At 65.0% G+C, this 13245-nt stretch overlaps 1 protein-coding gene across 5 annotated transcripts in view; it reads right to left on the minus strand.

Annotated features, from left to right (window-relative positions):
- The window catches only part of NAV1 (neuron navigator 1), a 46508-nt gene that overhangs the window by 31752 nt on the left and 1511 nt on the right, over positions 1-13245 (minus strand). For 2 of the 5 annotated variants that reach the window (XM_052702518.1, XM_052702516.1), the window contains exons 1-3: positions 8231-11530; positions 7820-7905; positions 4484-5224 (exon numbers count right to left, since the gene is read on the minus strand). In XM_052702518.1, the coding sequence (XP_052558478.1) occupies positions 4484-5224; positions 7820-7905; positions 8231-8844 (1441 nt within the window). In that variant the 5' untranslated portion in view covers positions 8845-11530. Of the gene's footprint in view, positions 1-4483; positions 5225-7819; positions 7906-8230; positions 11531-13245 lie in introns of those variants that run through there. The other 3 variants (XM_052702519.1, XM_052702517.1, XM_052702520.1) reach the window with 3 other exon arrangements.

A 13245-nucleotide genomic window follows, 5' to 3' on the forward strand; every position in this document is an offset into this window, starting at 1 on the left:
GCTTTGAACGTGACCTGGTGCTGCTCTGGGGCTGAGCCGCACTGCTCGGCATTGGGCTGGGACAGCACTGCCAGCAGGGATGCTGCGGTCCCACGGGTGGAAGCTCAGCGTTAGCTGGGCTGGGCTTCCCATAAAGCCCATCAGGGCTGGGCAGGACACACACTTCAGGAGCTCCCTGTTGAAGAAGCTCATCCAGATGCCCCACTGCAGGGTCCTGCTGCCAGCTGCCACAGCTGGGGACACAACCTGGCACAACACAGAGCGCAGAGGAGGGAATGGAGCGAGCAAAGATCCCAACCCGTGGGGCAGCGCTCAACAGGGCTGCACGTGGCACAGGGCTGGGGCAGATGTGGCCCCACAGCCCAACCCTCGAGGAACCACAGCCACCAAACCCAACCTCCCAGCCACCTCCTGCAGCCCCTCCACCAACACCACAACCTCCACCTGCTCACACTGCTGCCAGGACAGATACGGTGTGGGGACACACGGTGACAGAGCAGCCCTTCAGCTGCTCATTCCCTCCACTGTGATTGCAGGGATGCCTCAGGCCAGACCACCAGGCTCCAACAGCTTCTTCCAAAAAGAAAAGAGCCTCAGCATTTCTGAATTAAAAAGAAATACGCAGCTGCCTCCATCAGACCAGGCAAACAGCAGCGTAAGGAATGAAAGAAACGCTTGAGCGAAACAAAACGTGGAAGAAAGAGATGAGAGGAAGGATGAGAGGATCTGAGGGCACGCCGGGCGCCGCTCACAGCATCACAGCCACTCCGACATCTCCATTTGCACAGCTCTAATCTCAGCCCTGCAATGCAGCATCCCCTGCCTTCCCAGCTCCGCTCCCGGCTGGGAGCTGCAATGCAGCAGCACTGGGGAAGCCCTGCTCCCCGTCTCCCTCCTGGCAGCAGCACTGTGCCCCCAGACCCACAGCTCCGCTGCCCCAGAGCGCCCCAAAGGAGCGACTGCTGCAGATCCCATTCCCACCTCTGCGCTCTCCCAGGAGGGCGTTTGCACACCAGAGGAGGACGTGACTTTGCAGCAGGACTGAGCCCCATCTCAGCTCCCACACCTCTGAGCCTCACTCCCGAGACCCAAACCTGGGATCAACCACCCCGACAGACAGAGCCACCCCCACTGCACGCAGGCAGCTGCACCTGCATCTGAGGCCACACCTGAGCACATCCTGGGGACACCACTGCCACACACATCACCCAGCGCCACCCGCGCAGTGGCACAATGAGGCTCAGGATGAGAAACATCACCGGGCACCACAGAGCCACGTGAGCAGAGCTCACAGTCCTGCAGAACCCTGCCAGGATCCCGCAGAACCACGGCTGTGCCTTCAGCCGTCCCTGGGTGCTGGCATTGCTCAGGGGTGACACAGTGCCAGGGGCACAGGCTGTAGCTCCGTGCTGGCCTGGCACCAATCCCCCTCCCTGAGCAGCGGGCGCAGCCCCAGCCAAGGCAGGGGAAGGACCAGGAAAGGGGGTGGGGGGGATGGGGGATGCCGCTCTCTGGCACTGCAGGGTGCGAAGCTGTGCAGGACGGCACCGAGCTGGGAACTCCTGGGGCAGGGCAGCAGCGAGGGCACAGTGCTGGTGGCACTCGAGGGCAGTGGCACAGAGCTGGGGCTGCAGGACTCTGCAAAAGGCACAGAGCTGGCAGAGCTCCTGCGAGTGCCACCAACAGGAGCATCCCCACACCTGGCAGCACGCAGCGCCAGCAGCACGGCCTGAGGGGTCACAACCTGCGTGCACAGCACAGACACAGCCCTGGGGGTGGGCAGCCTGCTGGTGCCAGGCAGCTGTTGGTTCCTCCCCAAAATGAACCATTTTGCATTCAGCCACGTTGTTTTGGTGGGAGAGTGTTGGATCTGGGGGAAAAACGCAGCCAGGCCCTGGGAAAGCTCCATGTGAAACAACAATTTTCTTGCTCTCTGGAGGGAAGAATTTATTCCACCAACCCATCTCGGAGTAGTTTTGCCTTCAGATGTTTGTTCTGCTGCTTTTCCACAGGAAACCTTAAAAAGCAGCATGGATTTCTCAGCACCACCATTATCACACAACGGCACGGATCACCCCTTTCTCCCCATCCTATTTCTAAACGCTGGAGCTCCGTTTTGCTGCCAGAAGGAAATAAATTCCCACCCCGACAACCTCAGCACCGCCACACGGGTGCACTGAGGGAGGAATAACGTTCACATCAGAGCGGCCTCGAGCAGCCGCGCTGCTTGGAGAGGCAGTAACCACTCCTGGGGATGGAAGAGCTGTGCAGGCTTTGAGCCAACAGCGAGCAGAGCTGCACAGCACTGCCATGCACCCCAAGGCTGTGCTGCAAACACCGCGGGGAGCACCGCTTCCCCAGGCACTCTGAGCACCCCGGCACTTCTGTCCATTAGCAGCCACTACAGGGGCACGGTGCACAGCAAGAGGTGGCCATGGAAATGGCTGCTCCAGGGACCTGCAGCGAGCACACGGGGCCACGCTGCCTCTGTGCCTTTCATCCTGAACCACCAGCACGCCCGGCTTTGATGAGGACGCTCAGCCTGCGCTTGATGTGCAACGTGTAATTTGGATGTTAGAAATAGCCTCTACAAAGCACATGTGGTTGCTGTGCTCTGGTGACCTCTCCCAGCTTACGCAGGCCGCCCTGCTTTAAGTGTGGGGCCACCTCTGCCAGCCCTACAAAGGCTGCGGTGCCATCAAACGTGACATTTGCAGAGAGGTAACATTTGGCCACCACTACACAAACCGTAGCTTTGGCCAACGCTGCTCTTCAGCAGAGGCTGGGGACCATTTCTGGCAGTATGGGATGGAGATGGGAGCTCAGGTGCAGAGATCAGGGATGCAGAGTGCACCCGTGAGCCACCGCCCTCCACGGCCATGGGCACAGCTCACACTGTGAGATCTGCAGAGGAGCTGCCATCCCTGCAGAGGGTTCATCCACCCGCACAGCAGCGGATCAGTGAGGGGTCACCACCAGGAGCTCAGCACGTGCCCAACTGCAGCGGATGGAGCAGCCTCCACCACACTGCTGTCATCCCACTCCCCCAAGCATCTCCGAGCTCCACAGGCTGTCAAGGACATGCCAGGTCGTTGGTGGCTCAGTTAACGAAGCGGCTGCGATTCAACAGCACAGCTCCCCCTGAATGCAAGCACACAGCCAGAGCTGCACATGAGGAGAACAGCACAGCAGCACGGTGACAAACTGAGCTGCCAGCAGGGAACCGGTGCTTCCCACCTCGGGAAGCCCAGCAATGTTCATGGGCTGAAAGAACGACCAACTTCGGGAAGCACAGAGCAGAGAGTTCACAAACCCAACGTGGCAGCACTGGGCCAACTCAGCCTGGCCAAGGGCAACCGAAGCACAGCCTGGAGGGATGCTCCGCCCCAACGGAGAACCACCCCAAAACCTCCATCAGCTGTAGAGCAATTTGTGCACGAGGGTTTGTTCCTACTGGGCCAGTCCTGCACCCACAGGGAAGGGCAAGGGCTCTTCTTGAGGGCACTGAGGAACCCCCAAAAGCAGAATTACAGGGGCACACCAAAACCTCCGGAGCACAGGTACCAATGATGTGCATCCATTAGGAACAGACCTTCCTGTAAAACTGCCACGCACCCAGCAGGACCTGGGGAACGGGGATCCCACAGCAGTAGAGCCACCAAAAAGCCCCAAGCAGCGAAGGCAACCTCACACACACAGCACCTCGGCCCCACTCTGGGCTCACCCTGTGGCTTCCCACGGCACAGCGGCCACGGGACACTGCAGACCCACGAGGCACAGCCCTGCAGCTCAGCGGGGTCCGTGCCAACCCGCAGCCCCCAGCTGCCGCGCTCGCACCGAACGCTCCGAGCAGCCTCGCCATGGCTGCCTTGAGATCGCTTGCCATCTTCTCGCGAGCTGCGAGCCCCCAGGGCTGCGGGCACAGGGGAACGCAGCGCTGCTTTCCTGGAGATCGGCGCACATCCACGCATTTTGGGCACAGGGAGCGGAAGGCGAGGGCCGGGCACGGCGCTCAGCCACGAAGCGCCGACGAGACCCGAGCGCGCAGAGCCGCTCCCCACCGCAGCATCGCACGCGGCCGCGGGTGAGAGCGGCTCGCACCGCACCGCGCAGCGCCCCGAGGGGGGCACGTAGCCCCGAGCGGCCCCCCCCGCTGCGCTCCCACCGAGCTCCGCGTGCCGAGGGCAGCCCTCGGGACGGAGCACCGCTGCGCCTTCGGGTCCCGTTCGGAAACCAGTCGCGGCCGACAGCCCGCACGGGGCCGGGGCAGCCCCGCTCCGCACGGCCTCGCACGTGGCCTCGCCCCCGGGCCAAGCAGCAGGGAGATCCCAGAGCCTCCCGGGATCTCCTGGATTTCCTCATCCCACAACAGCTGCCGCCGGAACGCTCGCCCACGAACCGAACCCCCTCGGCTCCGCCTACGCGCCGCACCGACCCCGCGGGCGGACCGGGGGCTGCGAGCGGGGAGAGGGGCGGCACTCACCCAACATCTGGCTGAAGAGCAGCTGCTCCAGGTCGCCCAGCACCGTCACCACCAGCTCGGGGTCCACCTTCAGGTACGCCTTCTCCTCGGCCCCCGCCGCCGCCGGCCCCTTGCCGCCCAGCAGCTCGTCGTCGCACTTGCCGCCCCCTCCTCCTCCGCCTCCGCCCGCCTCGGGTGCTTTGCTGAGCGGCTTCACCTCGGCGTAGGGCCCGCGGGGGATGCGGCTCGGCTTCCCGGCGGCGGGCTGCGGCTTCTGGGGCCCGGCGGGGCGCGGCGGCAGCAGGGAGTGCTCGGAGCGGGACAGACTGCGCGACATGGCGGGCGCCTCGCGGCCACGGGGACCGCCGCCCCCGCCCCGTCCCCCCGCCGCCACCGCGGTGGTCGCCGTCCCTTTGGCCATGTCGTCGCTCCAGCGCGGCTCGTAGAGCTGCCGCTTCTTCTCGGCGTCGGTGAGGAAGGCCAGGTTGGTGAGCGACTTCTGCTTGCGCAGGTTGGAGCCGGCCGGCAGCCGCCCCTCCGCGCTGCTCGCCTTGAACACCCGCAGCTCCGCGCCCCGCGGCCCCCCCGCCGCCGCCGCCGCCGCCTTCGCCCGTTTGGGCATCACCGCGCCGCCGCCGTCGGGGCCCCGCCGAAAGCCGCGCAGCTCCGCCGCGCCCTCCTCGCCCAGCTCCACGTCGGGAAGGCTCTTGAGGTTGCTCCCCAGCATCCCCGCGCTGCAATCATTTAACCCGCCGGGGGCTGCTGCGGCACCGAGGGCGCGCCGGGAAAAAAGCAGACAGAGAGGAAGAGGGAGAGAGAAAAGAGCGGCGTCAGCGCCCGCCCCACCGGCGGGGAGAGGGGGGATCGCGGCGGGGGGAGCGGAGCGGAGCGGCCCCACCTCACTGCTCCGCCGCCGGCGGGACACTGCGAACCAGCGGAATGTCACGGGCAAACAAAAAGGGCCCGCCCTCCTCGGGCGCGGGCAGGGGGCGGGGCGCCGGGCGCGCTCCCGCCGAGGGGGGTGTGGCCGAGCGGGGGCGCGCTCGTGGGGGGAGGATCGCGCAGCGCTGAGCGCCGCGGGAACGCGCGGGGAACTGCGGGGCTGCGGGTGCTGAGCGCTCCGCTGCGGGGGGTGGCAAAGCAGCGCGGTGCCGGCAAAGCGCCCGCGTCCCCGGGAAGGGGGGAAACTTCCCCGATTCACCCCGACGGGGGCGGGAGGGGCCCTACAGGCGCCCCCGAGCGACGCCACGGCCCCCAACCCCGGCACGGCCCGGGGGAAGGAAGGGGGCGAAAAGCGGGGCAGCGGGATCTGGTTATCATCGTTTTTCATTAATTATCCGTCCCTCGGGAGGGGTGAATTAAGTCTATTTGGTGACCTCACGCAGGCTGCCATGGCAACCGCCGGGAAATATTGCATTAGAGCACATCGCCGCTGCGGAGATAAGGAGCGGGAGGGCGGGGGGCAGCGCCAGAGCCGGCCCCAACCGCCCCCCCCCTTCCGGAGATTTGGGGTTCAGCCCCACAACGCTGAGCTGCCCCGACACCACCGGGAGGGAAAGCAAAGCGCGCCCCAATGGGAGCTCTGCACCCAAAGGAGCTGTTGGGTCCCCGCGCTGCGCCCCAGAGCCTCCCCGCTTTGAGAGCCTTCACCAAGCCATGCAGCTGCTGCTTAAGCACAGGGCCCGTGGCGGGGGGTTGGGAGGGCTCGGGTCATTTGGGATTGGCCTCTCCCTGCCCCCCGCCCCTCCAGCGAGGCCCATCTGCCCCCAAAGCGATGCCCCACGCGGAGGGTCCGGGCAGGGGGACGGCACGGCACTACGAACCCAACCCCCAACCTCCCCGAGCCGTTTTCAGAACCGCCCGTCCCCCATTCGGTGCCGACACCCGGGACCCCCAGGCTGAGCCCCGCTGCCGGCAGTCCCGGGAGCGGCTCTGACCGACTTCCGTCCGCTCTCATCAGCCGCAGCCGCTCCCGCAGCGCCTCGCCCTCAGCTCCAGCCCTCCGCGGAGCACCCGCCATCCTCCGCTCGCTGCCCTGGCAACCGCCGCCCCAGCATCCTTGCGAGCAGCAGCACCCCCGCCCCCCAAAAAACCCACCCCAAAGCAAGCAGTGCAGAGCGGCGGGCTGATGCTGGTACCCGGTGCGCGATGGAGACCCCACGTCTGGGTTCAGCGGCCCCCCGGAAAATAAAGGGTTCCCTGCTGCCCCGCTTGCCCAGCAAAGCGCGAGCAGTGCTGGTGAATGGTTCATTGAAAAATGCCGTCGTGAGCGCGGAGCCGACCACGCAACGAGGGGGGGGGGGGGGGGGGCGGTGGGGGGCTCGTCCCCCGCACCTCTCAAGGCGCTGCCACCCGCGGGAGGGTCGGGAGGAACGCGCGGCTGCTCGGCGCCCGCCCGGGTGCGCAGCGCTGCCGGTGGGGCTGCGGGCGCGGGGAGCTGCCGGTGCCAGGGCCCGACTGTGAGCTGGCTGCCGGCCGCCTCCTCGGAAATGGGTCATTCCTGGAGCTGCTGGAAAACTAGAAAGAGGAGGAAAGGGAGCCAAGCGGCGGCCGGGCGTCGTGGGGGGCGGCGGGGGTGAACCTGGGCTGCCGGGCACCGGGAGCGCCCGCCCCACGGCAGCCCCACGCGGCAGGAAGGGTCCCCCATCCCTTCCTCGTGCCCTCATTGCGCTTTCTGACCTCACAGGATCGCCCTGCATGTGCAGCCAGCATCGTCCTCGCCCCAAATCAGGGCCGTCCTCACTCCCCCGACTCTGCTTCCCCCTCCCCATCCTTCTCCTGCTCGCTACGTGCTGCGCTTTGGGGATGGATGCTCCCATGCTCTGCACAGCCTCAGCCCCACAGCTGCTCGTGCATCGCGTCCAGCCCCGCTCCCAGCTGCCTCCAGCTGCTCTGGGAGGCCCTGCACGAGGCACTACCGACACAGCCAGCAGCTCCCGCAGCCCCCAGTGCCTCCTCCCCACAGTGCCTGGGCTCTGGTCAGAACCCACCAGGGGTCGAGGGGCACCCGGAGAGCCACAGCTCACCCAAGGACTGCCCGGTGTCTTCTGGCACCCCATTGTCGCTGTTTGATGGCATTTGGCCCCAGGGGACTCACATTGCCCACCTGCAGCCCCCCAGCAGCACCAAGCTGGCAGCAAGCAAAGCCAAGCGCCCACACAAGCATTGCCCAGAGCAGTGCTGACCCCTATTTTTTTTTGGGGGGGGGGGAACCCCAGCACAGCCCTGGAATGGGGCAGGATGAGCTGTGGGCACAGGGCAGCACTCCCACACAGCCCACATGCGGCCCCCAAGCAGGGGATGCACAGAATGCCCCCCGCACACCCCGTGCACATGCAGAAAACCCCACGCACTTACTCATGGCTCTGGATTTGGGGTCGGGCACCTCAGCAGGAGCGGTGTCACACAGGGATGTGGCATTCTGCTCTCCATCCTCCTGCAGCCTGGGAGCAGAGCGGGGCTGTGAGCGGGGGCTGCAGCTGATCAGGGACACCCAGAGATGGGGACCCCCAGAAATTGGCACGTGGTGCCTGAGCCTCGCTGTGGACTCTGAGAACACCGTTCCCATGGGGTGGGGGTACCCGAGGTGTCACATCTCCTTCAGCTTTGCCCCTGCCCCATGCCACACTCCCATGGGTGCCCCCAGACACCCAGCTGGGGCATCCCCAGCTCCGATTCCTACAGCCCCACTGTTCCAGTGATGCAACCCACGCCATCCCCACCGGCCTCCCCATCCCCCCACCCCCCACCACATCCCCCATCACTCACCGGTAGTGGAACGGGGCAACAGTGGCTGTCACAGGGCGGCTCTGCGGGGAGGCTGAGGAGAAGCTGATGGTCCCCGACCCAAACATGGGGCTCCTGCTCATAGGGCCAGCGTCGGGTCCATCCTCCACTGCCATCCCGAGGGGACGGTGGGCCCCAGGCCCCCTTAGGCTGTACTCCACCCGGCTTCCCCCCACCCCCTTCCCGGGGAGCAGTGGGGCTCTCTGCCCCCCATGGGAGGTTACACCTGGGCTCTCGGTTGCCTCACGACCTGAAGCTCTGGGCCTGGGTTTGAGGCTTTTGGGGCCGGGGGGTGCTGCCGGCCGTGGGGATGTGGCCCGGTGGGAGGCAGGGGGGCCTGAGGTGCTGTGCCGGGCCGGGGGGGCTGCAGAAGGCAGTTTGTTGGGGGTCGTGGATCGTGGCACCGGGATGGCGGAGGTGAAGTGGCCACGGGCGGTCGGGGCCAAGTTGGCCGTTCCATTCATCCTGGTGAGGCAGCTCCAGGAAGGCACTGCGGAGGGAGAGGAGAGTGAAGGAGCTGAACTGGAGCACGGTGATGTCCCTCCTCCATGGCCCCAATTGCAGCCACAAGGGCAGCTCTGTCCCTGTGTCCCCATGTCTCCGCACAGGCAGAGACTCAAAGTAGCAGGGACCCCTCTTGGCCACCAACACCATCCCCTGGGCCCCAAAACCACCCCAGCCCACTTCTCAGTCCTCTAAGACCATCCAGGCTGCAGCTCTCCAAGGAAAAAAAAAAGAATCCCCAAACTCAAATAAGTGAACAAATCTGCAGGGACAAGAGGGGACACAGCTGGACATATGGGGACATGCTGGGGAGGGCACCCAGGTGCTGCTCTACCCCACAGAGGCTTCGCCTGGAGCTGGAGCAGTGAGAACAGGCACAGCTTTGTGCTGACGGTTGGCTCTGGGGCACACACAGCCCGCTCTGTTCGTGGCCTGGCCGCAGCCTGACGGCTCTCAGGGCACTCAGCACTGGGGCTGTGATGCATCTCTATGGATTTTTTCGACCTATTCGGTCAGGTTGGATTCCCTCCCGTGGGCACAGCACACCCCCCAGGGCAGCCGTCCCTGTGCTCAGCCAAGTGTGGTCCTGCCCCATGATGTCACACCGTGGGACCCTCAGATGGGGACAAAGATGCTCGTGGGTCCAGGGATGCCATGTGAGCACCGAGCACCAAGCCGGACTCAGGAGAGCCTCCCACTCTAAGCAGCCTACCGCTAATCACCCATTATTTTATTAGTGAGCACAAATTAAAGTCATCCCTAGGAGATCCTGCACTTTCCCACTCTGAGCAAGCCATTAACTTGCCACCAACTTAATTCCTGCCCGCAGGCAGAGCTGCTCGGGGTGCAGAGGGTCCCCCCTGTGCCACATCACCGTGCTGTCGCCACGCAGGTTACAGCCTGACCTACATAGAGGCTCTTCCTGATGCCGTGGCTCCTTTGCAATCAGCTCCAAAGGGAAGCGATTTTCTCCTCATGAAAATGAGATGCTGGCTCTGCAGGCTCAGCTCGGTGGCGGAGCACCAAAGCGTGGGGTGGGCTTGGGGTGCTGTTCCTGGGGGTTCTCCCCCCACTGCTGTGGGTCTGGAGCTCTGAGCTCCACATTGCCCCGAAGCACAGAGCACTGAACCCAGGGACAGGGCAGCCGTCGATGGTTCGGGTGAGGGGGTCCGTAGGGGTGGATGTCTGCACCAAAGCGAAACAAAGCAGCCTTGGCTGAGCCGTGTCCTTCATCCCAGGACAAATGCAAACCGCAGCCCCGGAGGCACGTCTCTTTCAAAGAGGCATCTGTTGTGCTCGGGGCTGCAGCAACTCGCTTGGAATAGAGTCAAAACTCACCTCACACCTGTGGTTTCGGCAAGCAGAAAGGAACACTCGGACCTGGAGGCTGAGCCCCGGGTTGAGTCCCCATGGCAGAGCTTGGGGGGCACCGCAGCTCAGCCCTGCAGCAGGACTCTGAGCACAGGCACACTGAGATGCAAAAAAGCACGGACTTCCACCTCTGATGGTGCTTCTCTACCTCTCTGTGTCTCAGTTTCCCCACCCCGAGTGAACCCACAGCTCTGGATGTCCCCATGATGTCCTGTGGGATCACAGGCGATGGCAGCCTTCAGCACGCTCCAACCGACGGGAGTGCAGATTGCACACCATCACCCCAAATCCCCCGAATCCTCCCAGGAGGGTGAGGAGAATCCTCCCACACCGACATTTGCAGCCTGGCTCAGACGGGTTGGGCACGGATCCCCCAAAGCCCCTCCATGCAGGATCCAACCCCGTGCTGCCTTTGGGGCTGGCGCTGCTGCAATGCAACCTCCTGCCCGGCACGCTCAGAAGGATGACAAAGAAAAGGCTCCTTGTGACACAAGGGACATGAAACTCTCCTAAGAGAAACAGAGGGCAGCAAGGAGAGAAAGGAGCCTTCAGAGGGGAACAAACCACCGATTCAGCCTCCAGCCCTCGCGCTGCAGCCGGGACCTGGCCTGCCCCCAGCTGGGTGTCACCGCTGGGACACTGCACCGCTGGGCACTGCACTGCTGTAGGGCTCAGTGCTACAGAGTGGGGTTTGGGGCTCAAAGCGCGGCTGGGATGGGAGCAATGAGCACTGAGCGGTGTGAGTCCGTGACACAGAACACTGAACCCTGCAGAGCTGCAGACACGCATGCAACGCACTGCCATCGGGCACCCAGCAGCAAGCTTTTGGGGGCAGCTTCAGTGCCCGTGGAGCTGCTGGGTGAAGGGCTGCGGGCCGACGGAACAGGCGGGTGTCGGAGCAGCGATGGTTGCAGAGCCACAGCACTAATCCCTGCTTCAGCCACTCCACGGCAATCCCATTAGGCACTAAGCCCACTTTAATAACACCGTGCTGTTAGCAAAGCTCGGAGCTCAGCTGGACTGGCTCCAGCACCAAATCCTGGGGTCCGGCGGCAGAACCTCCTCTGCCACAGCCGGGCCGGGTGAGAGCCCTGCAGGTCAGCCCGGTACCGGGCACGTGCCGGCCGCCTCTCCCCGAGGCCGCTCCGCGCGATGCCGTCCCCGGCCAGGTTCGCAGCGCTCTCGATGCCTGAGATGCGAGTCGTGACCCGAGGAGCTCCGCGCGTCCCCGCGGCCGTTCAGGAGCCGCCGCTGCTGGACAGCTCCCCGGTACCGGTGCCGCCCACGCGCGTCCCGGGCTCCTCCGTGACGGGGCGGAGCGCGGCCGGAAGCCAAGCGCTGCAGGCGGGACGGGGACCGGAGGAGCCGGGGAGCTCGGAGGCCTCCTGAGCTCGAGCGGATGGCGCGGCTCCGCCCTGCGCTCACCGGCACGACGCGGCCGGACGGAAGCGGCCCCTCTGGCCTCGGCCCCAAAACCGGGAGTTCCGGCGCTGTCCGTGCGGAGCGGCGCTCGAGGACGCAGCTGTGCGGAGCGCATTAAGCGGGCGGATGCGACGCGTTGGACGCGAGCGATGGCACGGCTGCGATCGCTCGTCCCGGCGCTGCGCGGCCCTCTGCTCCGCCGAACGGGCCGACAAAAGGTGTTTTTTTGCCCCATCAGAGCGTGCTGAGGATTTGGGAAGTGCTGCACGGTAACGGCAGTGGGTTCGGCAGCACGGGCCCCAAAGCAGCCGCGGTAGCCGGGCGCGCAGCACAGGATGTTCCACCGCGATCTCCCACACCACGAACGCGCAGCTCTTGCAGCAAAAAAACTGCCCGAGACCCCCACGTGTGCCGAGGTCCCTCTGAAGGGAGCTCAGCCACCACCGAACTCCTCATCCCCGGTTCTGGGCTCCCCGGGATGGGCGTCTGCGGCTGGAAGCAAAAGCCATGAGGAGTCTTTAATGGGATGAGTGGATTTTCCAGCGAGCTGCAAAGCTGCAGTGCCTGTGAGTGCCACGCAAACACCTCGTTATGCCGGTATTAACGAGGAGTTTGCAGCGTTTGCTGTGTGCAGTGCAAGCGGCCAGCTGCCAGCCCGGCTTCAGACTGATCGCCGCAACGCAGCCGGGTGGGAGCAGCATCTCTGGGCTCCATTAGCATCCCCACAGGGCAGTGATCTGCACGTGGCTGTAATGGAAGAAGCTCCCCCAGCCCCGCGCTGCCCCATCCCTGCACCCTCACATCCAAAATTAATCCTTCATGCTCAAAGGAAAGCAGCTGATAGAGCAATCGCGGGTCCATCGCACCAGGAGGAGTTTCAGCTTTCCTGGAGGAGTCTGAGCATCCCCCGAGCACCCCCACGGAGGAGGGCAGTTCTCCAGCTTTCCGCCCTTTCCCCTCCCCGTGGCACAGAAATCTCCTCTGGAAAGGGTCCAGAGAGGGAGCGGGGAAAGCAAAGCGAGGAAAACCGGAGGGTGGAGATGGGGCTGGGAGGGGAGGAGAAGCCGGGAGTCATCGCACAGCGCCGAGCCGGGGGAGCTTCCGCTGCCCGCTGCCCCGCTTTGCTGCCGGAGGTGACGCGGAACGGCCGCATCCGCACCGAGCCTCCAATGTCCGCAGGAGCCGAGGATGAGGACGGAGATGATCGCAGCCCCGTAAGGGCGGCGGCGCCCCGGGACACCACGAGCCCGAAAGCCAACCCTGCAACGCTCGCGGGGCCGCAGCCGCAGCGCAGGGTCAGAACGCGGCCGCCGTGGCGGTGCGGGGAAAAACCGGCGTGGCGATGGGGGAACGGCAGCCGGGGCTGGGGAAGGCAGGGAGCCGGAGCGCCGTCCTGCAGAGCCTTTCTCCTCTGAGCATCCCCGAACCCATGGTTCAACTCGGCTGTGCCCACACGGCCGTGGCACCACCCTGAGCCCGTGCTGCGGCCCCCAAAGCCTTTGCTCAGTCACATAAAGCTCATTAGAGGCCACCTGTTAATGAGTAAGGCTTGGGGCCCTCCCTCAGCCCCGGGGAACAGTCGGAGAGGCTGGGAAAGGCTCATGTCCAACCTGGGAGTGTACAAAGACTCTCAGGCTGTGGCAAGGACCAAGGGACAAGGGCCAGCTCAGTGTCCCAGCACCGGCCCTTGGGCCCACGGG

Source organism: Tympanuchus pallidicinctus, unplaced genomic scaffold, assembly GCF_026119805.1.
Source record: "Tympanuchus pallidicinctus isolate F22 unplaced genomic scaffold, pur_lepc_1.0 scaffold45, whole genome shotgun sequence".
Taxonomy (NCBI): Eukaryota; Metazoa; Chordata; class Aves; order Galliformes; family Phasianidae; genus Tympanuchus; species Tympanuchus pallidicinctus.